This window comes from Perkinsus marinus, assembly GCF_000006405.1.
Source record: "Perkinsus marinus ATCC 50983 genomic scaffold scf_1104296931384, whole genome shotgun sequence".
NCBI lineage: Eukaryota > Perkinsozoa > Perkinsida > Perkinsidae > Perkinsus > Perkinsus marinus.
Genome location: NW_003215766.1, coordinates 858,514 through 880,300, shown reverse-complemented (window position 1 = coordinate 880,300; position 21,787 = coordinate 858,514). Strand labels below are relative to the sequence as shown.

General features: G+C 52.8%; 8 protein-coding genes across 9 annotated transcripts; 5 read left to right on the top strand and 3 right to left on the bottom strand.

The window, feature by feature from the left end:
- Positions 1-96: 96 nt before the first annotated feature.
- On the bottom strand, positions 97-5,330 carry Pmar_PMAR005425 (trehalose-6-phosphate synthase, putative; the record flags this gene model as incomplete). The annotated part of the gene is made up of 32 exons (XM_002786640.1): positions 97-346; positions 394-474; positions 528-722; positions 773-908; positions 961-1,060; positions 1,111-1,234; positions 1,277-1,414; positions 1,461-1,527; positions 1,575-1,679; positions 1,729-1,823; positions 1,866-1,967; positions 2,047-2,169; positions 2,215-2,372; positions 2,420-2,601; positions 2,647-2,751; positions 2,799-2,854; positions 2,898-3,041; positions 3,094-3,164; positions 3,210-3,294; positions 3,343-3,417; positions 3,463-3,621; positions 3,669-3,742; positions 3,787-3,904; positions 3,950-4,035; positions 4,092-4,228; positions 4,278-4,395; positions 4,441-4,569; positions 4,618-4,723; positions 4,792-4,916; positions 4,961-5,012; positions 5,066-5,230; positions 5,284-5,330. 32 exons carry the CDS (start codon positions 5,328-5,330, stop codon positions 97-99), a joined length of 3,708 nt encoding a protein of 1,235 aa, XP_002786686.1.
- A 1,553-nt stretch (positions 5,331-6,883) lies between these two features.
- Pmar_PMAR005424 (hypothetical protein) lies at positions 6,884-7,211 on the top strand (the record flags this gene model as incomplete). Its single annotated transcript, XM_002786639.1, has 3 exons — positions 6,884-6,951; positions 7,034-7,102; positions 7,169-7,211. 3 exons carry the CDS (start codon positions 6,884-6,886, stop codon positions 7,209-7,211), a joined length of 180 nt encoding a protein of 59 aa, XP_002786685.1.
- A 104-nt stretch (positions 7,212-7,315) lies between these two features.
- On the top strand, positions 7,316-9,083 carry Pmar_PMAR005423 (RNA-binding protein NOB1, putative; the record flags this gene model as incomplete). Its single annotated transcript, XM_002786638.1, has 9 exons — positions 7,316-7,745; positions 7,862-7,948; positions 7,999-8,119; positions 8,161-8,281; positions 8,326-8,418; positions 8,485-8,618; positions 8,666-8,776; positions 8,826-8,943; positions 8,991-9,083. The coding sequence occupies exons 1-9, from the start codon at positions 7,325-7,327 to the stop codon at positions 9,081-9,083; spliced, it is 1,299 nt and encodes a 432-aa protein (XP_002786684.1). The 5' UTR covers positions 7,316-7,324.
- A 163-nt stretch (positions 9,084-9,246) lies between these two features.
- On the top strand, positions 9,247-12,224 carry Pmar_PMAR005422 (hypothetical protein; the record flags this gene model as incomplete). Its single annotated transcript, XM_002786637.1, has 16 exons — positions 9,247-9,343; positions 9,383-9,480; positions 9,642-9,750; positions 9,796-9,924; positions 9,974-10,089; positions 10,128-10,238; positions 10,283-10,383; positions 10,786-10,889; positions 10,983-11,123; positions 11,172-11,247; positions 11,299-11,422; positions 11,466-11,576; positions 11,620-11,783; positions 11,830-11,916; positions 11,962-12,061; positions 12,111-12,224. 16 exons carry the CDS (start codon positions 9,247-9,249, stop codon positions 12,222-12,224), a joined length of 1,782 nt encoding a protein of 593 aa, XP_002786683.1.
- A 144-nt stretch (positions 12,225-12,368) lies between these two features.
- On the top strand, positions 12,369-13,774 carry Pmar_PMAR005421 (hypothetical protein). The gene is made up of 2 exons (XM_002786636.1): positions 12,369-12,577; positions 12,627-13,774. Exons 1-2 carry the CDS (start codon positions 12,444-12,446, stop codon positions 13,741-13,743), a joined length of 1,251 nt encoding a protein of 416 aa, XP_002786682.1. The 5' UTR covers positions 12,369-12,443; the 3' UTR covers positions 13,744-13,774.
- Positions 13,775-13,941: 167 nt separating this feature from the next.
- Pmar_PMAR005420 (hypothetical protein) lies at positions 13,942-17,239 on the top strand (the record flags this gene model as incomplete). The annotated part of the gene is made up of 12 exons (XM_002786635.1): positions 13,942-14,880; positions 14,929-15,118; positions 15,172-15,261; positions 15,306-15,479; positions 15,530-15,666; positions 15,715-15,855; positions 15,908-15,979; positions 16,033-16,174; positions 16,217-16,263; positions 16,312-16,497; positions 16,547-16,957; positions 17,000-17,239. The coding sequence occupies 12 exons, from the start codon at positions 13,942-13,944 to the stop codon at positions 17,213-17,215; spliced, it is 2,745 nt and encodes a 914-aa protein (XP_002786681.1). The 3' UTR covers positions 17,216-17,239.
- Positions 17,240-17,675: 436 nt separating this feature from the next.
- Pmar_PMAR005419 (hypothetical protein) lies at positions 17,676-20,284 on the bottom strand. Of its 2 annotated transcripts, none has more exons than XM_002786634.1 (8): positions 20,121-20,284; positions 19,949-20,077; positions 19,811-19,906; positions 19,671-19,760; positions 19,502-19,597; positions 19,276-19,454; positions 19,097-19,188; positions 17,676-19,049 (listed from the first exon to the last, which is right to left on the bottom strand). In XM_002786634.1, the coding sequence occupies exons 1-8, from the start codon at positions 20,247-20,249 to the stop codon at positions 17,686-17,688; spliced, it is 2,175 nt and encodes a 724-aa protein (XP_002786680.1). In that variant the 5' UTR covers positions 20,250-20,284; the 3' UTR covers positions 17,676-17,685. The 2 variants fall into 2 exon arrangements, with proteins under 2 accessions (XP_002786680.1, XP_002786679.1); XM_002786633.1 differs by having other exon boundaries at positions 19,502-19,606; positions 20,121-20,273.
- Positions 20,285-20,354: 70 nt separating this feature from the next.
- Positions 20,355-21,557, bottom strand: Pmar_PMAR005418 (hypothetical protein; the record flags this gene model as incomplete). Its single annotated transcript, XM_002786632.1, has 1 exon — positions 20,355-21,557. The coding sequence occupies one exon, from the start codon at positions 21,555-21,557 to the stop codon at positions 20,661-20,663; it is 897 nt and encodes a 298-aa protein (XP_002786678.1). The 3' UTR covers positions 20,355-20,660.
- Between the last annotated feature and the right edge of the window lie 230 nt (positions 21,558-21,787).

Below are 21,787 nucleotides of genomic sequence, written 5' to 3'. Positions count from 1 at the left end.
GTTGAGAAAAATGACCATGAACAAGCACGCGCACTCTGATACCGTCGCCTGCTTTCGTAAAAGCTTCCGAATAGTGACGAAGAAGGCGAGCCGCGATTAATATAGATACTGACGGAGTTCCGCCATCTCGTCATCCTCGCCACTTTCCTCTCCAGAATCACCATGAGTCATAAGAAGCTCCTGCTCCTCAAGATTCTCATCGTATGAGAACATGTAGCTGTCCGGATTCCCCTCGTATTGCTGACCATAAGCAGGTCCGGCCAGAGCCCCAGCAGCTCGCCCAACTGAGCACGTATTCAACTGGCGTCCCCAGGCTGGGCAAGTATTCGAACTTAGAACCTCATACCTACAACGACAGACCATACACAGGATTGACCACGAGAGTAGCATCACCCTGCACAAGCTGCCGAGGACGATGCAGTTGCTAAAGAAGCCAGCACGTCAGAGACCTCGTGCGGGTCAGCTACGAACCATCTACCATAGAAGACGGGTATAACAGTCCGAAACAAGCAACAAAACCGGCCTACTTAGCATGACTAGGCTTCTTTCCAACGGAGACAGTGAAGACCTCAGTGATGCTCTTGGCATGCTGAGTCGATGCCTCGCCTTGTGGTCGTCGAGTGCTGGTGCCATGTGATGCCAGCAGCCCTAGGTTACCACCATCTTCCTTCCATGTCGCCGCTTGAGCACCCTTCGATGACGGTGTCGTACTGAAGGGCGGCCTAACGAACAGCTATATATATGACTGTCTCCACTCAGACGATGGTATTACCTCCGCACACCAGTACCCAACTGGTTGAGATCACGATGAATACTGCCAGAGTTCAACCCGAGCGTTCGCTTAGGCCGTTCAATTGAGCTTGTATTACCAGCAGAGCCGGCCGGTGACGGTGGGCGATGCTTAGGGCCTGCCATGTGAGAACCCTAGGGTGATGACCAACACGATGAGACCTGGCCTACTCTCAACATGTACAGGGATGGGAGACGACTTGGGCTCGTAAAGGTTCTTCAACTTCTCGAACATTAGCTCATCAGACTGGTCATCTCCCATTGCAAGCACCTAGGAGGCGGCCCATGACCTCCACAGGGCGTGTAGCTATAATTCCTTACAAAGTCCGGTTGACCACGAATGCTCGAGAGCTTCTGGAGTATGATCTGTGCCGCCACACCCTTATTGACACCCTTCAACTTTATCTCTACAAAGCCCTTGCCACATACCACCTCCACATTATACCTAGATCGGAGACACTAAACAAAGTATCATTGAGATACTCACGTGTCGAGGAGTTCTTCCAAGCTGTTGGCCAGCTCCTTCGCTTGCCACTGCCCGAAGTCAGGATCAGCATCCCCATACTGCCACACCAATGCCGACCCCTTATACTCGATATACGATCCCTGTGTCCGGGCTACATACCTAACACAAGTTCATCACTTCCCCTACCTCCGCGAACTACCCTTACTGCTTCATCAGCTCCATAGCGATGGCCTTCCACGACGTGTCGTCCCTTTCAGAAGCATAACTATCACCTATAAAACAAAAACTGCAGGTATGGTGTCCGATACCGCAGACCTACTGAGAAGGCACTCCCAATGCCGACGGGACGAGGAAACACCCTGTTGATGATCAGGACCGTTGAGGGCAGGTACTTGGTAATAGTACCCATGCTCAGCTGCCAGGCCTAGATCATGACACTAATACAGCTGCCAAGGTTGGTGCTGTGCGCCTACCAATGTGGTCGACACTGCTGAACCACTTCTCAAGGTGGTCCGGACTGCGACCACTCAAGATCACTACCACATTACGAGGGTCCCGACACATCACTCTGACCAAGAACATAATGGAGAGTAAACAGGGACCCCCTTACCTCAGCATTTGCAGGACCGTCTCACTCGGTGGACTACCATGCATATGTAGATTGGTCAGCTCCCCTTCACTGGACGAGCTAGGGAACTGTCCCGAAGAAGCCCTAGGGGAGCCATACGCATTTCGAGGGATATAAGACGTCGAGCACAATGTCCCTGATTGGAATCACGACTCAGCCGAACACACCACAAATGAGGCAACTACCTTCGTTGTCGAGGAAGAGTACTCTGAACTTGGCCCTCTTATACGCGGCGAGGATCTCCTCATGTTCCAACCTTTGGAAGTCCTCAGACAGTCCCATCAACCTGCAGCACCAACCTCAGTGCATAGACGGCCCCTAGTCGACCCACCTGAAGTTGGCCCCGAATCCATAAGTGATATACATCATCTCAGCCTTCTTTCTTGCCCTGCGGAGATCACACAGGAAATCTTCCGCCCAAGAAAGCAGGGAGTGACTCGAAACGTAGGCCGTATCACGGTAAAGCCGCTCGGCAAGCTCAGGGGTACCCTATAGAAACCAATGCCGCATTAAGGAGGTATCATCTACGTCCTCACCAGCATGTGCTTTGCATCCTGAATAGCTAGGACAAGCTTGTCTGTGTTCCACGGGTTCACACTAAGACTGCCAATAAGCACTCGAGAACACCCCGAGAACTCGCTGCACATGACTGCTCCTCTAAGGTTAGTCGGGCTAGTCGGTGGTAAGGCAGCACGGGCCACATAATATTCAAAAGGGACTGACATGCGTCCTCCCATGCCTCCAAGGACCGAGGCAGACTTACCCAAATTGAGACCCGACTTCACGCTCGTATCCAGCAGGACGTCCGCAACGCGCAATAATGCCATCCGATCAACAACACTTAGTGGTCCCGATTCGAAATGGATAACTAGGAGAGAAAGTATAGGGTTGCCTCCCTTGAGCCTAGCAGACTACCTTCACTTCCGAACTGTTTATTAATCGAGGCTGCAATATCGGTCAATTCGCAGGCCCTAAGAACCATATCACGAAGTCGCCTCATAAGGTAATCCTTACAATTTATATGCCAGCTTAGTCGAGTGAGTTTTCGGCACATAGGCATGTTGTCGAAGCACGGCCCTTCCTACTACATTAGGATGCTGCTCCAGAAACAACCGCCACGCACGGAACTTCAAACCAATTCCAGAAAGTCGATCACACCTGAGCCCAGAAACAAATACACAGGATATGAGCGACCCCTAGTGTAGCCCACCGGTCAACAGAAGCATAGACTATAACGTTATCGCCGTAGTGGGTTCGAAGGGCTCGAGCTCTCTCTATGACCTAATACTCCATTATTGCGAACGCGACCTCGTACAACGCTCATACTAAAGGATCCTGCATCTTCTGCATTGTGTAATCATAGTGAATACAAGCATGACCAACTCGTAAGGCAACCTCCCTTCCCAAATAGCTACACCACCAAAGTCATCAACATTCCTACCGCCACAGCGATACCTACTCTACTGAGACGAATCCTCCCTTTTTGAAATGATAATCTAGTCCAAGTATCCTTTTGCAACAGGTCAGGAAGTGTCTGACATGGATCCCTGATGGAGCACCCCAGCAGGCCTTCACCTACCTCTCATATTCAAAGAACTGGAAGCCCACCAAGTCCGCACAGAGCATCCCTTTAAGGAGCTCTTCTCGCACAGGTAGACACTTATACAAGTCCGAGCTCGGGAACGGGGTATGGAGGAACAAGCCAACATTAGCTGTGCGCAGCTTCCTGCCAACCAGCCTGAGCCCAAAACTTCCAAAGATGAATGCAAGAGACACTACGCGTACATCGGCATGAGTAGTAGATATATATCATGGATCCATACCATGTCCTGATCCTCTCGACATGATGTCCACACCACCTGAGTACGGCCATTACAGCTACCCCCAGGCTGCGCCCGAGTACCTCTGAGAACTTCTGGTTCACTGTTTGGTAGGCTGCCCATTGCTGTAGGTCAAAGGGACGTGGATTATCATCGTAAACGAAGGACATGACGACACTGTGGAAGATGGGCCAGAGAAACCTGTCAAGCAAGTAGGATGCCTCAACACTCGAAAAGGTTGAGCACCTATCGCAGAAGTTGACGAAGTTGTGGTATAGATCTTCAGCGAGGAAAACAGGTATGCAGTCATAATCCAAGAGCAATTCGCGGATCTAACAAGGATGTCATTTCTGATAGAAAAACCATAAAATAACGTCAGATCGCCCACCTCTCTTTGCTCCGTATAGTCCTTCACATGAACTCCTGGCCAGCCAACAAACATGACTCTAACCGGGTATTGATGTCGCAGTTGGTACATTGAGGGCATCACATTACCCGACTCCGACACTCTAGCTACCCATTCACCTACACCAACGCGCATAGAATAACAGAACCTAACCTGTCGACTACTTACCATTCACTTTTTCAACTTTCACAGGTAGCTCAAAGCTGACCATGAGCACACCATTGTTGCTCTCTAGAGGCGGGAAGGATTCCAAAGAGCGAATTGCCGCCATCCGTTGCTCGAAGAGCTACCACACACCGTCTGCTGATGCAACTAGCCGCCCTATACTTACAATGTGGGCATTCGTCTCAGGCGTCTGTGAGATCTGACTAGACGCCTCGACACTCGACCGATCGTCAAAAAGAGAAGAGACATCCTCAGGGTGCAGGGCATTCCGATACATGCCAAAGTCGTCCTCGACCTGTTGATGGGAGGGCTCTACTAAGTAGCCAAGACCCCAAGTACTCACAGTCATTTCCCCTCCTGTTGGTATCATACTTCGCTTGTCCTTATCAATATAGGCGAACAGGTTGCCATCCTGGCTCACTAAAGCGTATTGATAAGATACGCGGACTCTAAGGAGCAAGGCAATAGTAGGAAGGCACATTGCCATAGCAGAAGAGGGACCAGATACCATCACTACTTAGTTTGGAACTTCACAGGTTCCACGGTGTAAAAGCATGGGAACATGTCCTCCTGGGTGAACAGCTCGACCCCTTGCCGATGGTCCCAGTGACCCAAGGATGCACAGTCCCCAACCACGACCACCTAACGCCACCACTATTGCCCTCGTCAGCTGACAAGCATTCTACTTTGCCGTTATCCTCCTTCAACTTAGTGGCGTACTCCTGTGGTACTACACACCTAAGAGGTCAGGACGATTATGGAAACGACCTAGTACGGCTAAGACCACCTACCGAAAGAATACCCTTGTGTAGAGCACGCGTTCCCCAGCTGGGACCGATAGTGGCGGGTCCTCAGAAGTGGCGTCAGGCGCCGGCCCTTTCCCCATTACGGGGTTGTCAGCTGCTGATGCTGTGGGGTCCATCAATCCATGCAGACCCAAAAGGAAGAAAGCCCTTCTACCAGCAGAATACACTATAACCCCGAACCCCCCTAGATGGCCAAGACATACGAGACAGTGCAAGAGGCGAGACGATGACCAGCAGCAGCACCAGCCATACCGAACTACTATAGCAACATATATACGGCAAGGTAAGACGTTCAGTGAACAGGCACCTATTGACGTGAAACACGCGAGCGGAGACCGAGAAGAAGCGTACGGGCTCAACCATGCGTTGATAGAGGGCATCGTGATCGATTTGTTCCCTCAACGCCATCATCGAAAAATACGCTGAGGAGTAGCAAGTGAGATCAAGAATGCAAGTGTCCATCTACTGTGTGCTTGTGGTAGAAGTCCTATACCAAATCCACGAATTTATTTTTCCCTACCTATTCGTTGGTAATGGATTCTTCCAACGAGGCGTACCATGAGGATACGACAGCTGCTGCGAGTATGATTCAAAAGTACTCACATGGGCAGCTTCTGATGTCTACAACTGCTCACTATAGACGCGTCCGGAGCTGGCTGCGGCGTAGGAGGCTAAGAGCCTTACTGAAGAGGATCAAGGCCCAACACAGGTGGTATCTTCGTGTCTCTCTCGGGTATCTTACTCGAAGATACGTTGAATACCACACGCGACTGAGCAACCAGCTGGCTGCTAGGCGTCATGACTTAGCCACCATGACCCAACTCTTACAAGAGCCTTCCGGTGCTCGGCAAGTATATTCATCCCGTCTTTCCTCAAACTCCCTCCCAGCATCGGTATAGGTATGGATGCACCAGGAGCAGGTAGAGTGTAGAGCTGCCCTGAAGTAGGCCGGGCTCGGCGTCGCTGAGTCTTACCCTCTACCACAGGGTTCAAACCTGGTGGCGTGGCAGGGCTTTGCTTGCCCAGGCTAAGGCCCTGGCTAGAGATATAAAGAGGGTAGTAACTGGATAGGACTGTGTGGAAGTTGGAGTATTCTTGGCCAGAATCGTGCAGCTCAACGTATCCAAGGAAGTTGGCGTATCTTGAGGTCCAGTTGGAGACCGGAGAGGCCACATAGTAGCGTCCTTAGCCGAGGCCTGGAGAGATATCGACTAGAAGCCATCGAAGCGAACTCAGAGGTCCTCCACGACCAGTGTTGCAGCAATCCATCGAGTTCGGCTGTTATCGTTTGCCTTATATCCTCTGTTGGATCTCTTCTTCTGAGCAGTTCGATGAAGTCGTGATGCAGGGATATGATGAAATGATCAAAGGCCGTCTAGCAACTGGTAGGACTTGCCGTTTTTCCCTGCGGCCTGCAATTCTGATTATTTTCCCGGAGCCTGGAAGGCCACTAGGCATGTTGAGTGCACGTGTTGGAGCGCGCTGACGAATAGTGGCCTTTCTGCTGCCTGTAGGTTTGTCTGTGATCGACGATGCCGAGCTGGAGAGTATGGAAGCACGATCATGGAATGCCTACGTTACCTTCCTAAACCAGCTCCCTGTGTAGTGCAGAGTTCCCTTCCCTGGTGATACGCTACTCATTGTAGGGCGCGCCGGAAGGAAAAGGGCAGCTTTGTCATGATAGAGACATCCAAGGGTAACTGTGGGGCTTCTGGAGGTCATTCGACTTTTTTATAAGATTTACTCGCCGAGTTCGAGAGGTTGCTAGAGTCGGATCGATCGTGGTACTCAACGGTTAAAGGCATGGTCGATGTGGATGTACTGAAGGAGGCTCGGAAAAACTACGAGCGTGAGAGGGCACGTCTTCTGAGGTCATACTTTCACCTACGGAGCTCGTTCTCGAGCTTACCCACCATATTGTTTGATACATAGTACTCGTTGTGGCTCTTGTAGTGATCGTAAGGAGGGTGTCGACAAGGCTGGGCTCAATCCATCTATGGAGGATGATGAGGCCATGGACAGGTGTGACACCGACTCGCTATATACCAGTGTCTCCCGAGAGCTTTATCGATCGAATGCTGTACTCAGGGACCTCGATATCCTCTGGGGTACTCTCTTCAGGGCGTCTTAGGCATGTCAGTGCACAGTATGCGGCCGTTGTTCTCAGCCATTCATCGATCTTTGCGTTTTGAGTCTCGGAGTACTACAATAGGAGGCTCTCGGATTTGCCGCTACAGTTGTACTATGGCTGAACCGTCTACTCAAGCACCAGAGGTGGCCACACCGACGGCTGAGCCTCCTAAGGACGAGGTTCATTTCGCGCATCGTGCGAAGAAGTTAGTGCTGGATGCTGGTGCTATCATCAAACTACAGCGAGCTGACAACTTCGCTAAAGAGCTCTACACTACCCCGCGGATCCTGGGGGAGATCCGTGACAGACAGGCCCGTCAGCATCTGGCCAACTTGCCAGCCCAGCTCAAGGTCCGAAGTCCGGACACAGAGTCCATGAAGAGCGTCCAAGACTTTGCTAGGAAGACGGGCGACTTTGGATTCCTCTCTGTCAACGATATGGAGGTCATGGCCCTGGCTGTGATGCTGTATGGAGAGAGCGGTTGTGATAAGGAGCTCTGTAAGGCCCCGTCCATGGCGAGGTTCGAGGATGGTGGTAATAGGGAAGGGAGGCTAGTGGAGCTCCTCGGGACCGTATCGCGTATGTATAGTATAGTATGATATGTTGGCCGCTGTTGATGGGCGACGGATTGGCTGTAGTATTAGTCTCAGGTGACAAGGGGCGGAAGGCGTTCAGCTGGCGTCCTGAGGGAGAACAGGAAAAGTCTAGAGGCAACACCATGCTGGATACCACAGAGAGTAAGCTATGAACATCTGAAGGGGAACGCCGGGACGTTCTCTACTGTTAGGTACCGCAGCTCCTGTCACTGAAGCGTCGGTCGAGGGTGATGTGCAGAAAGATGAGGCTAATGACGATGATGAGGAGGAGGAGGAGGAAGGGGGATGGATCACGGCTACCAATTTCAAGAAGTAAAATGGTGCCATCTTCCTTGGTATGGTTGGTTCTTAAGGTACGCTCGTGACAACCATGAGTCGGCCACTAAGGATGGCGAGGAGGAGACCATATCGGAGGTCTCTATCATGTCGGCTGATTACAGTGTGCAGAACGTTATGATGCAGATGGGCGTCGATGTGAGGAAAGGAGACACTTCGTTGCTACTGCTCAGTCTTACTAGGTCCTGTCCTTCGGTGGATTCATGATCCGTTCAGTAAAGCTATGGGCTCTACTTTGTACTGCATGCCATACTGTTACTAGAGATACCTCCAAGGTAGTAGTAGTAGTAGTAGTAGGAGTACTTCCTGTTACTACTCGCTACACATGCCCCCACTGACAGGTTTTCTGCAGTAAGTGTGGTAACGACACGGTGTATCGAGTGCCTGTCTATGTTGACTCGGAAACACGAGAGCTAACAGTAACTAGGAGTCGTAGATGGGAGAAGATGACGTCAAAGAGGAACAAAGGATCGATGTGAGCCAATACTTCCTAGAGCACGTCGTCTCACCGCCTCCTCCTAGTTGGTCTATCCCGAAGAATCGTGGAGGCCGCCAGAGCAACCCTCTGATCCTTGCGGAGGATGAGCTCCTCATGTCCGGCCGAGACAAGGAGTATCGACGCAAATGCAACCAGTGAGCGTCATGACTCAAGGTCCCTCCTTGGGCACGTTCTCTGACTTAGGTTCGAGAAGGAGCGACAGCTGCATAACCCCTTTGCCTCGGACTCCCTCTATCAGGCTGATCCCCTTATGGGCTGGTGCGCTAGGAGTACCAACTCTAGGGGCAATGCCTTGCTGGGAGTAGGTCCTTCTCACCGATGCTGCTTTATAGTACTCTTACGTTTCAGGACTCCTCCAGCGCTCCGAGGGTGGAGGCAGGTTATGGTCGCCGAAACCCCAATCGAGGCAACTTCAAGCATACCAAGGGGAAGCGGAAATGAGTACTCTCTCCTTACCACTGTACAGCCGTTTCGGTTCCTACGTCTCACGCTCATCCCGATCATCTGTTGTGTTACTACCCCCTGTCAGCTGTACTGGGCCAGTGTAGGTTGCCCTATGTCGGCATCTACTTCGCAATCACTCTCTCACACGCATCGAGGGCCCATGGCCGCTCAGACGCCCCCGGGTCGACGGGACCGGCGGAGCGATGCTGATCTGCCTCTTTTGGGAGGGTATCCAATAGCTGAGGAATACGATAAGGGTGGGGGTGTTCTGTGGAGTTGAGCTCATGGCCGCGTAGGTGAGGAGGATTCTGGCGTGAGTAGTATCGCTTCCTTTGATACTTTGCGGGATGCGGTCAATGGTGAACTCCAGGATATGCACAGGGAGGTTGGCAAGGTACTACCCCTTACTGCCCCCTGGGGTATTGTCTCCGGTCCTAGGCCCGGCGGATGGTAACGGCCTCATCAGCATCCCCCAAAGAGGAGGAGAAGCGCATCCATGCTAGCATCAATAAGGTTCCTATACTGTGACGGAATGCTAGTGCACACACTCTAAAGGTGCGCCGTTCCGGAATAGCAGTACGGCAGATGCTGGACAGGATGAGGCAGCTAGCTGATGGGGAGGCTGCGGAGCAACTAGAGGAGCAGAGACTAAGAGACAGTCTCGGTAGAATTATTTTTCTTCTTGGGCATTTCCTATACCTTCCCATAGGCTCCCTCTTGTCATCACTTGACCAGCTACTCTCCTCGTTCCTCGTGTCGGAGGAGCGGACGCTGGAGAAGGAGCGGGTCAGGGCGGACGAGATTGATGAGGGCATCCGAGCGAACTCGCAGAAATACCGTATGTCCCTACTTCGTTTAGCGGGGTGTATCTTTGCTGACCGTCTCAGCGTCCTATGCCTCCACCTCTTACACTGGGATGGTCGAACCCATGGCCGACCACAGCCAACCCGTAGAGGACCCGACAGATGCCCTATTGCTGAGTATGGCTGAGTTGGACCTCCAAGTAGGTTGTCATTTATCAATAGTGTAATGGTGCTGTAGGAGGACATCATCCGTGAGCGAGAGGAGGGTATTAGGAACATACACTCGGACATAGTAGCTATCAGGGGCCTTTTCCAAGAGGTTGCTTGGCACGTATCGGAGCAAGGACAGGTCCTTACATCTCCTCTTTTTCTATGGTACAGTGAGCGCTATAGGTAATAGACAATATAGAGACCAATATGGGCCAGGCTGCTCATCGGACAGGGCAGGCTAATCGTGAGTTAGCCATAGCTAGTGAGAGAGTTCGGAAGAACATGTAGTAGTGTTGCGCGGCACTTACTGTGGGGTACGCCTCCCAGGTATTGGTACGTGTGCTACGTCCTGACAATAGTCATCATAGTGCTGCTCCTGTTCGTTCTAATCAAGAGCCTAGCCCCAATTGCTATTCGCTGACCATGCGTGTACTCCGCGATTCTGTAGCCTTAAATGTTTCCTTGCAACATTGCAGGTGAATTTTTTGAAGCACTGCTGTGGTTGTTGGGTTGGGAGGAATTGAGGGCGATATTGTATTATGCGGTTTTTCTATCAGTTTTGGAGCAGTAGTGTCCTTGTGATGCCCCAGGGTAACTCGCTACCATCTGGATGGAAGGAATACCACACTCCAGAGGGGAAGCCGTAGGACCATGGCGATGGCCCCGACCAGCATTGCTGAGAGCAGATACTATCACTGCGCTGCTAGAGGCATCACACAGTGGGAGAGGCCCACCGAGGGCGAGCCCCAGATGGGTGACCTTTTCCAGTCTGACGGGGAGAAGTCCAGTGGTGAGTACGCCGCTGGGAGCCTCTTGTGAATTTCAATCAATAACCTCAGATAGGCTTCTCCTTTGCTGTGGTGCATGTTGTGTGGATCGTCAGGGACTCCCGATTCGACTGCTAGTGCTCGAGACGATGCGTCGGCGGACATGCGACTGAACGATAGGCCGACTACTACCGCCACGGTGAACCTCTCTGGCACACCGCAGCAGAAGCAACAACAACAGGCACAACCTAGAAGTGGTAGAGACCGCCATCGCCTCCTGCGAGATTGGACTGTCTGAGTGGCAGATGCAATGGGTCGGGCCGTAGAGCAGTTTGAAATTGGCAATCCTAGGAGCGTGGTCAGCAATGCTGGCACGAGTCGGTGAGAATAGCCAGCAGCCCTTGTCGTCGGGCCTGTCCAGATCGGAGCCAGGTTCGGTCCTCCATCCTTCGCCTCCAACACCTTTCAGAGTTTGATCGGTGGGGCAGTAGGGGTTCTTGGTAGGTTCCAAGGCATGCGAGGCATTGGCCAATATTTCAAGGCCGATCCAGAGACCGTAGGGAGGCAGTGCACTCCTTGTCGACCATCTATGGCCATAGGTGTCTACCAGGCTACGACAGGGTGTGTCGATGGGGATGGGCAGTGGCACTAGTCGATCCCTTATGGAGCACCCTGATCTCGTCGGGCCCAGCATCATCCTACTCCTCTCGGTAGGCCTCGAGGTGGTTGGTCATTGGACTACTCACCTGTCAGGTCCTGGCCATGTCTATTGTGACGATGATCACCAATGTGTCCCTGTCCACTCCTGTAGCGGTCTTCATGTCTGGGTCTATGATAATGATATGTGGCATGACCGGCGTACCACTCCTCATCATCATCTTCCAGCGATACTTTGGCGCCACTGATCCCAGCTCGAGGTGCCCCCGTAGCTCCCTTGTCTATCCCCATCGTCCCTCCCCTCAGGTACTATGCCCCCTCCCTAGGAGCCCCTGTACCAGGCCCTGATGATGCCCAGCCTCTCGAGTACATACCTCTAGTCTCTGCTTACAGGTGAGTACAGTATGGTGGAGGGCCATCAGCCATTGACCCTAACAGTTACTCCTTGGCGCCAATGCCGTTGGCCACAATGGCCAGCCTATTCCTCGGCAACTTCTCCTTCCTGGCCGGCGCTGGTGCCAGTATTGCCTACCTCAACGTAGCCTTCTAATGCCGTGCCACCCCTCTATCTCTCATCATTCCCTCAGGCCCACCTCGGCCCCCCTCTGGCCAGCGCCTTCGGTCGTGGTCGAGTTGGTTCCCTCACCATCCTTGCTGGTACCATCATCCTGTATTGGCTGATTATGTCCCTCATGTGGTGATAGTAATGGCAACATTCCACGTCGTTTCTCTCCTCCGTGACCACACTCATAATGACCATTTGATGCTTACCTACAGGACCTCGCGTTTTCAATCAACGTGGCCCTTCCTGTCCAGCACATGCCAGTTTTTCGACCCCAACGATGTCCTCCGGCTCGTCTAGTGAGTCGCAGCTTCTGTTGTCGAGCTTTATAGACTCCTACCTCCCCCAGCTCAAACTCATGTTCTCGACGCTATCAGAGGCAGCGATCCAAGAGGAAGCGGCTGTGGCCCAGGAGGAGAGCACCACGGCAGAAGTCGACATTGAGAGAGTCCTACAGAGGCTCATTAAGAGGGCCAGTGCTGCCCAAAGCGAGTGAGCCGACCGTGAACGCCATGTGAGATCATGTTCCCTCCTGCCTTAGGGCTCCTATGGACTTGACCCTCTCCGAAGACCCTCCAGTTGAGGCAGAGTCGTGGCAGACGGACGTGGAGATTTTGGACGCATTGATGAGAATTGAAGATCCTTTACAGAGAAGTTTTGCCAGTAAAACGCTGGCTACTGTCGTGAGGAACATCGTGCTTCACGCGCCACAAAATTCGAAGTACTACACTCTGAAGCTGAGTAATGCCAAAGTCAACCGCCTCTACGACCTAGTCGGACCCCTCCTACTGCGGCTTGGCTTCGAAGAGGTCGAAGATGCAAACGGCAGTACTCTCCATTGGAACCACCAAGCCTCAGACCAGCATCTCATCGAGGCACACACTCTGCTGGAAAACGTCGTATCTTCGCCTCAAGAGTGGATCGGTGTGGCTCCTGATGTCTTCTCTGACGGGATGAAGTCGCTGCCATTATTACCATCAGTGGGGAATACGTCCGTTCCTTCGGGCTCGCGGTTTACCCCTGGTGGAAAACTCACTCGAGAAGCCATTGCGAAGCTCACAGAGGAGCGGTTGAAAAAGCAGGGTCGAGGAGGCGGCTGGGGCTCTGGGGTCCTGTACTCCAACAAAAACTGCAAACGTATGGTGCACGGCATCGGGGACCTAGAGGTGGACTCTGGCGCCACGCACTTTGCGGACGACTACCTTCGAATGATTCATGGTCCGACTCCAGCCGGTTCTATGGCGGAATTGACTCAGAGGTACTCAGCCGTTGAGTACCTGGGGAGGAAGATTGTGGACCTTTGCAACTCCGCGAGGTATGAGAACGGCAAGCTCCTTCGTCTACAGTGGCACGATGGGATTGCTGCCGTGGCTCGGACTCATGCGGAAAAGATGGCCTCAGGGGAGGCGCCTTTCTCCCATGATGGTTTCGATGCTCGGTGTCGTCAGCTACCTATTGCTTATCAAAGTGCTGGTGAGAACCTGGCGTACAGCAAGGGGGTCGCTGATGGTGCCGCCACTACTGTCAAAGGCTGGATGAACAGTCCAGGGCACCGGAAGAATCTTCTCACACCAGGGTTCACCCATTGCGGGGTAGGGTGTGCGTATGCTCGAGATGGCTCGCTGTGGGTGACGCAGCTTCTAGTGAGTGCACGATGACTTCAATGTTTTTTTATCAGAAACTACGCCAAAATTCACTCGTTGTAAATTACTTCTGAGGTGCGTTTTTGTTGAGTTTGAGGCTGGAAAACGACAGTTTGAGGTCCCTCGGTTGTGGGGACTCGCCGCTGGTTATGGTCAATGAGCTCCTCACCACTGTGGGAGAATCGAGTCTTTTCTAGCCTTTTTGAATACCACATGCTTCAATCGCTGGATGTAGGTGCATGGTCACTTCAAGTGATCCGTGAGAGCCTCGCTGCCGACACCCTTCCCTCGGACTCGGCCGAGCCTTCCCCAGAGGCCAACGCTGAGCTCCGCAGGGATGGGGTCCTCTCTAAGGAGTGTCATGGTGACGATCAACTATTCGAGGTTTGCGTCGAATACTGCGGCCGCTACAACGACTGTTGCTACCCCACTGGCCTGGCCACTGTAGTGAAGGCCTGTCGGGGCATCATCGAGGAGGACCCCTCGATGCACCTCATGCTGCTTATCCGTTGTATAACACATCACCTATGTCGTCATCCCAAGATCAGCCTCGTTCGAGCCGTCATGGGCTACTTCAACGTACCCGATGAGAACACTGAGGCAATGGAGGAACTAGTTGTCACCGGCCTGGCATCGGCGTGCACGACGTGGAAGGCAGCTCTACGACTTTGGGCAAGCCTCATAGTCTCAGAGCAGTCGTCAGCCACGGTCCCTCTAGTAGCTGCTGCTTACGTGACCGAGTTCGGCGTTACAGCTGGGCTGGAGGCTGATGATGTAGGCAGACTATTGAGGAGCGCCGAGGCCTTCCGAGTTCCACAGACATTCGTGGCCCAGTGGGACGGTAGCTGCGATGGTGACGACGGGGCTGTCCTGATCGTCGATGCCAAGCTTGTCGCAACAGTATTGCAGGATGAATTTAAAAGGGACGTCCGAGGGAAGGAGGATGGGCAGGCCCTAGAGGGGCTCTTCGGGTACAGTTTAAGTGGTCATCCAATCTACGACACAGGGGCACCATCAACCAGCACTGACGGTCATCACTTCCTGCTCTTGGATGCCCGTGGTAGCGACTGTGTAGCTCGCTGTGAGTCCCAGCCTGTGGTTGAATCTTATTGGATCCAGCGGACCATCCAGCCCAAGCGACGCCCTACTCTGGTAAGCACCTCACTTGTCCCCTCGAGAATCATCTTGTCGCCCTCTTAGCCCACCGAGGACTGGATGAAGGAGCTGGACGAGCTCGATGATGATAATACGACAGCTGCAGCAGAGAGCAAGGGAAGTTCGGAGAAAGCTGCAGAGCCGAAGGTAGAGCACATCCGCAAGGAGCGGCCTGTGGTAGTGCATCGACTACGAGGCAAGTTCGCCAGCACAATAGATGGCGATGCTGATTACGGTAAGTAGAGATTTCTCGAGCGAACGCTTTGACTCGGCATGATGATGCTTTAGATGGTTCGACGACGCCAGAGAAGGATGCCCTCCTTGGGAAGCTGTCAGCAGATGCCTATTCTGACATGCACATCATCATCATCGGCGAAGGTAGGGCCTGGCCACGATGCTCAGTACCTCACAGCTCGGATCAGGGCCTGCCCCCGACCCCCGCTCTTCCGTCATGTTGCGCTGTTTGGCGTCTATCAAGCACGTCAGTGTACTACGAGGAGGTTGGCCCGAATTGATAGCGGCACTGTGCGATTTGGACAACTCTGAAGAGTTCCTCAACTGGGTAGCCTTCTGCAGCCCTTATACGGCGAAGACGAGTAACGAACCCAGCCTGTTGCTGTTGTACTTTTATCCCTTTCCATGGCAGTCCCTAACCGTCGCTCGGCATCTCAATCAAGTGCCACTAGCGCTTTGCTCAAGCCAGAAACGCTAGAGAGCCTACAAGTGAATTGGGAGGAGTCCAAGAAGAATATGGCTAAGGGTTGGGATGCTTTCGGTCGGAGTGTACGTCTCAGTCGACGATGCCTCAATCGCTCATTGATAAGTTCATAGATGAGTAGCGCCTGGAAAGACCTCGGTGCCGCAGCACAGAAGCAGAAAGCAACAGCAGCTACTGCCGCTGCACGTCAACGCAACGCGGCCACGGCAGAGTCCCAGGGCCTGGCATCAGAGCCGACAGGAGCGCCTCCATCTGTAGGGATTGATCAGCTCATCGCGATGTACTCCGAGGCATCATTGCATTCAGAGTTTGAATTTCAACGCAGTGTTTACAGAACAGGACAAAGCCGCTATCACGGAGAACATGAATAAGGCCAAGGTGAGCAGGCAGCTCACGTTGAGTGTCATCTCGAGTGGCCTCCTACTGTGTAGAACGTCATGGCTGGATGGATAGCGAAAAGCGATAAGTTCATACACGAACAACAGGCTAAGCTGGCGAAGCAGCAAGAGGAGGCGAAGCGAGAAGAAGAGCGCAAGAAGGCGGAGACTGCCGCTATCATCGCGGCCATGCAAGGTGGGGGTATTTTAAGTTTGGTAGCTGCTGAGTGGTACTCAGGTGATGGCTCTTCAAGCAGCGGTGGTGGCAAGGAAGTAGGGCAGCAGGTGACGTCTGTGAGGCTAGGGAGCTTAGAGGCAGTTGTTGCCTTGTAGAGATCCCAGTCGAAGGGTGCCAATGCAGCAGCGTCGAGGAAAGCGAACGAAGAGGATGTTCTTTCGGAGGATGGAGACGATAATATCTTCGAGATCGGGGACGAGAGCTCTGATGATGAGAACGATGACGATCTGTTGGACGAGGGCTCTCCCAAGAAGGATAAGAATCAGTCATCCTCCGAGCAGGTAGCAGCTTTCTTCTCGTTTCCTATGCCATTCGTATTAACGTTATCAGTCCTGTTTACGAGATGCCAGCGTGATGGTCGGCAGCTTGCAACGACTACAGAAGGGCGATGTGATCTCTTGGAAGGATGACTTGATGCTGGCTGGAGCACGGAAGTTCTATTGCCAGAAGCTAACACACCAGTCTAGGCTGGACACGAAGAATGCTACCCCGCAGCCTGTTGAGACTACTGAACCCAAGAACTGGTGGAGCAATGCGAAGAAGTTCGCCTCCAGTCTGGCAGCACCGTTCGACCCAGTGGTCCCTGTCGACCGAGTCATTGTGCTTGTGCTCAACCAGCTGCTCATTTGCGAAGACCTGGGGGATTCCACGATGAAGGTTAAGAGCAATCACCGAGTGCAGCAGCTACAGCGAGTTAGCTTTGCTGAGGATCAGCCGGACAGGATATCTTTCTTGTATAGGGTAAGATGCATAACATGTCGCATTCGTGTAGCTCTCCCTCAGAACTCCCCTAAATACAACACTTACAAGTTGTTACCGATGCAGGGGTCTGCCGATAAGTCCACAAACGAGCAATTGATGGCGTGTCTAAAACAGCGACTCAGCAGCCTTAATGTTGGCATGCGGTTAACCGTCACTGATGGCCCGCCTGCCCGTCCTCAAGTGCCCCAAGCAGAAGGGAAGAGCGATCGCGGAGTCGACCATGATTTGCTCGACTGAAGATCTCCCTTCTATGATACAACAGTTGGCCATTTTAATCTGCTTTCCATTTGAAGCATCTATTTTGCGTTTTGCCAATTGAAATGAGCTACTCAGTGCCACATGACCTGAGGTGACTTGGCCAACCCGACCAGTCATTATGTAGAACTTCTCACACACAATGAGAAAGGATAGAGTCAACAACCTCATACAAGACAATAAAAAGTACCAAATCATGCTTGTGTTAATAATGCGCATCGCCCACGGATTGATGATCCAAGGCCACATGCACGTATCCTCGTTCTAACTGTCACGTTATAGAGAAGGGTATTGTAGCACTGAGCCTGACGGCATGTTCGGGAGTATCGCGAATTTAGCTCCAAGTTTTGGAGATGTACTGAACTTACGGATATGAGTGGCGTACCGCATTCTTTCCAAAAGTGCTGCCTGCTACCAACTAGGCGAACCCAATTCCCAGGGATGAGAGAAAATTAACGGCCAACACCATCAACATCCATTGTAACAAGCTCCTCAAGTACTTCCTCCAAGCCTTTCTCCTCCCCTTCCACGTCAGTCCGCTGTCCCCTCAAGGCCATGAGCTCCTGCCTCACAACGCTAAGCCCCACAGTATACACTAGGTCAGCCACTTGGTCCAGCAACCACAGAGGGACTGGGGCCTGACCCCCTGTTCTGTATTGGAAAACTCGTATAATGCCCAACGCCTGCAGTATGGCTGGCTTCACCATCCTCCTTCTCGTGTAAAGTCGCAGCAGCTTAGCCGAGGCCCTGGGGCAAAACCCGTGGGCCTGAATCATTCGACAGGCCAATTCTAAGGCCGCGTCACCACTTTGTAACCTCTCTGCCAAGCCAGCCAGGTAACACCACATCTCACAGCTCTTCCGAGGGACGGCCTCCCCACCGACTATCTCCTGTTGCCACTTGATGGACTCATTCAAGTCTACGAACAGTCGACGAAAGAGGCCCTCCAAGGCCTTACTACACAGGCGCTTTCTGAAGGTCGTCCGTCCTGTTGCAGTCAGGGGCAGGTGCTGGCCTTCCGTATTGCCCGACAAACTACGTGTTCTACCACTGAGTCTCTGCTGCCTCTGTCGATACACCTCCCTCAGGTCCACGCCTTGGGCACCCTCAGCACCACCAGCAGTAGTATCATCGTCCATAATAAAAACGCGGCTCCGAGCCACTATAAGGGAGTCCCAGCCTATGTCTTGACATATCCCTACTAGGACACTATACATCCTCGCCTCGTACTGAGTCATCTGGCCATGCTCCCCCACTGCCATACCACTGTCCTCGACAGGCCTCTGCCTCTCATCCAGTTCAGGATTCAAGCCTACCCCTGGACCAAGCACTATCCGGTCCTTCTCGTCTAAGCCGCGGCCCCGCTGCTGCCTCGGTAGCATCTCGTAGGTCGGGGTCTGCCTTATAGGATCATGGCACAAATATCCAGTGATTGGGTCGGTGCCACTCCCATGCTTCTTGTCAGGAACGGTCTGTTGGCAACGGCTCACATCGGGGATGCCCAAACTCCATGGAAGAGTCTCATCGCCAGGCCATGCCACTTCACGATCTTCCTCTATAGGGAAGTTGTTGAGAGCCATAAGGGCTTGCTCGAAGTTGAGTGTCCGCCTATAAGCCTCGGCCAGGGTAGCCCAGACCTTGGGATCCATCGGTATGGACTCAGTGGCGAGGCGTGCTGCGGTGATAGCTAGCTCCCAGGCAACGGGGTCGTCGGGTATGGCGAGCAACGTCTTCGCCTGGTAATGGAGGACATGCCCATCTGCTGGTATTTCATGGAGGCATCGAGCCAAGGTCGACATACAGGCATCCAACCGACCTGAACAGTCTTGCTGATACCAAAGACCCCAAGCCTACTCTAACTACCCATTCTGCGGTAGCTCCGGGCGATGTGGATCATGACATGCGGGACGGCACTCTGGAGTGAATTGAATACCTCGGGACAGAGCCGTAGTCGCCTGATTGGATATAGCCTCTCTCCGCAGAAGGCCACACATGAGCAGCCAAATGGATCGGTCGTGGACTTCTGATAGCATTATACTCACCTGCTCCTCACAAAACCATCGGCAATGACCTCGGTGACTATGGTAGTCCCGAGACGTCCTACATCTCCTTCCTCCTCATGGGCGTATATATCAGTGGGGGAGAGGGAGCCAGAGGGTCCAGCGAACGAGGAGTTTGCTGTGATGAACTTGGAGGCTAGGCTGATGAAGTTTGGTAGTATCTGCTGCCATTCCAGTCTCCTATCCAATGCCCAGTACCAGCAGTTACCTCAGCGTTACCCAGATTGCCCCGAATAGGACATACGACGCCCACGACCAAGCCCGGCACGATGGGGGGTTTGATTGACCTCAACCAGGACGATAGCTGAACGCCCTGAGGAGTAATGCCGGCTGGAGGTGCTACCACTGGCGGTGGCCTACCGCCCTCACTACCTCACCTCCCAAATCGATCTGCCTATCTCTTCAACGGTGTTACCATCAGTGTCGACCATGACAGCCCGTACAGCTGGATAACCACCAGGCCGGACCTTGTGGAGAAGGACTAACTCATACCACTCCTTTCCCAAATGATACTCACCTCTACCCGAACATCGCACTGATGGAAGATGTCCCAGGAGCAATAGATGCCGGACTCAATCTTAAAGGCCGAACCAGCGAGGAATCCAACACCCTCCTGAGACGTTATTCTCAGTCAATGATGACCTCTCAGGGCTACCTGTCGAGATATCAAGTTTGATATGTAACCTGATATCGCCGAGGCGCTGCCCACGTCAATCCCGACCACGTAATGGAAGTAACTCGGCCGCCCCTTCTTATCCGCACTCTTCCTACTGCCCTTCGGTATCTGTCAAACCTGCTCGCCAAGCCGTGTATTATATTCACATCACCTTGGTTAGTCTACAGAGGTCCGGCGGCCCAAGCCCTAGATACCCCGGCATGGCATGGGTTCTAGCCTCGAGGGAATTCACTCCTGCCACCTCTATGATTTCCTGCAGACCGCTAGCAGCCTCGGACATCACTACTCACACCAGTGGCAACCTATGGGATAACCTACCGATTCGTTTATGATGAGCCGCGATGCCTATGATGCCCATCGACTGACCAACACAAGAGGAGGTGTTTCGGAGGAGGATAAGAAGAAGTAAAAATGGTGGCAAATATTATGTTAGGTAATCGCGATGCGGCGTGAGAATAGTTAAGATGCAAATAAAAGAGGGCTAGCTGAGGTGAAAGCTAGCTGGGTCCCTAGCTGGGTCCCTACAGGGCGTTGTGAGCCTAACCAAGCCATGTGGAGCTACTTGGACTGTAGCACACGGTCTGCAATCGAGCACTGTAGTAAAAGAATATTAGAAACCGAATGACGGGTTTTACAACGCAGAAAGCCACGACGGCTCAGTAAATGACGACCAACAGAAAGATAGCGATCATCACCGTCGCGACAGAGCCGAACCCCCTGCACCACTTGAATGCTCGTACGCCCTTCGACTCTTCTGTCTAGCAGCGAACTCCTCAGGGGTTTCGTCATCCTCTGGCACCATTAACGTCTGTGGATATTGAACCACACGTGCTCGACCATCTAAGCCGTAATATACCTCCCCTGCTGCAGTACCACGCTCCTCTCCATTATCATCATCATCATCGCCAGAGGCTAGGTCAAACATATCCTTCATTGCATAACTAGGCCTATAATACCCTCCTATCCATCCTGGGTTATGCCTACCGCCACGTCCCCATTTATTGACGATATGATACCCACGAGGAGGGCCAACCCTGCTGCTGGCCCCCGCAGACAAGGGCTTCGATGCAAAGCCCGAGTGCAGACCAGGATGATGACCCCCATCTGCGCTGAATGAACTCGGATTGGCTCCCCTCACGACAAACCTATCAAACTGGAGCTGCTGTCTAGGGCCACTATCGCGACCACCGTTGAGCCCACGCTTATTGCCGAAGCCCCTCAATGGAGACCCTTTGGTAGGTGACGATGGCCCCTTGTCTGAAGCTATCAAAGAGTGCAAAGGATGGCCTTCGTCGATGGGCAGCCCGTACGTCCTTGCCGTGTGATGGACGCTATTCAGCTGTTGCTGCAGAGCAATGAGATCACCACTGCCTGCAGCAGCCCCTTTGGAGTATATGCCACGGAAGCAAACCACAAAGTGGGCAGCCACAACCATAATCGCCAGAGAGGATAGAGTGAGAGCAGCCCAATGCTGCCAGGCGTCGAGCCGTTTCTCGGCCAATGTCCCGAACTTGACATATGTTATCCTGGCGGGTTGCAACCTAATCCAAGGTATACCATCGGATGCCGCATCATCAACCGACTCCATACTAACAAAGGGTATGGAGTCCGTCTCGCCAACACTATGAGTCCCATTCGAGCCAGGAGCGGCCAATTCGATTCGCTCTGTAACTACTCCATCATCAGCTGAGGGCCGCCGCATCTGCTGTCCTTGGCCGAGACAACACAATGCCAAAAACATAGCATAATAGCATGATGATCTCCGCATAACCCGGGAACTCCGATGATGATGGTGATAGCGTGGAGACATTCAGTGCC

What these genes read in the sequence shown, in the direction of transcription:
- Pmar_PMAR005419 (XM_002786633.1), bottom strand. Translation starts at nt 20,249, where the DNA reads ATGTCCGAGGCTGCTAGCGGTCTGCAGGAAATCATAGAGGTGGCAGGA. An exon ending in CAAACTTGATATCTCGACAG is followed by an intron (nt 19,907 to 19,948) that starts GTAGCCCTGAGA and finishes ATAACGTCTCAG; the next exon opens with GAGGGTGTTGGATTCCTCGC. An exon ending in GATGGTTTTGTGAGGAGCAG is followed by an intron (nt 19,189 to 19,275) that starts GTGAGTATAATG and finishes ATATCCAATCAG; the next exon opens with GCGACTACGGCTCTGTCCCG.
- Pmar_PMAR005421 (XM_002786636.1), top strand. Translation starts at nt 12,444, where the DNA reads ATGTTCTCGACGCTATCAGAGGCAGCGATCCAAGAGGAAGCGGCTGTG. An exon ending in GCCAGTGCTGCCCAAAGCGA is followed by an intron (nt 12,578 to 12,626) that starts GTGAGCCGACCG and finishes CTCCTGCCTTAG; the next exon opens with GGCTCCTATGGACTTGACCC.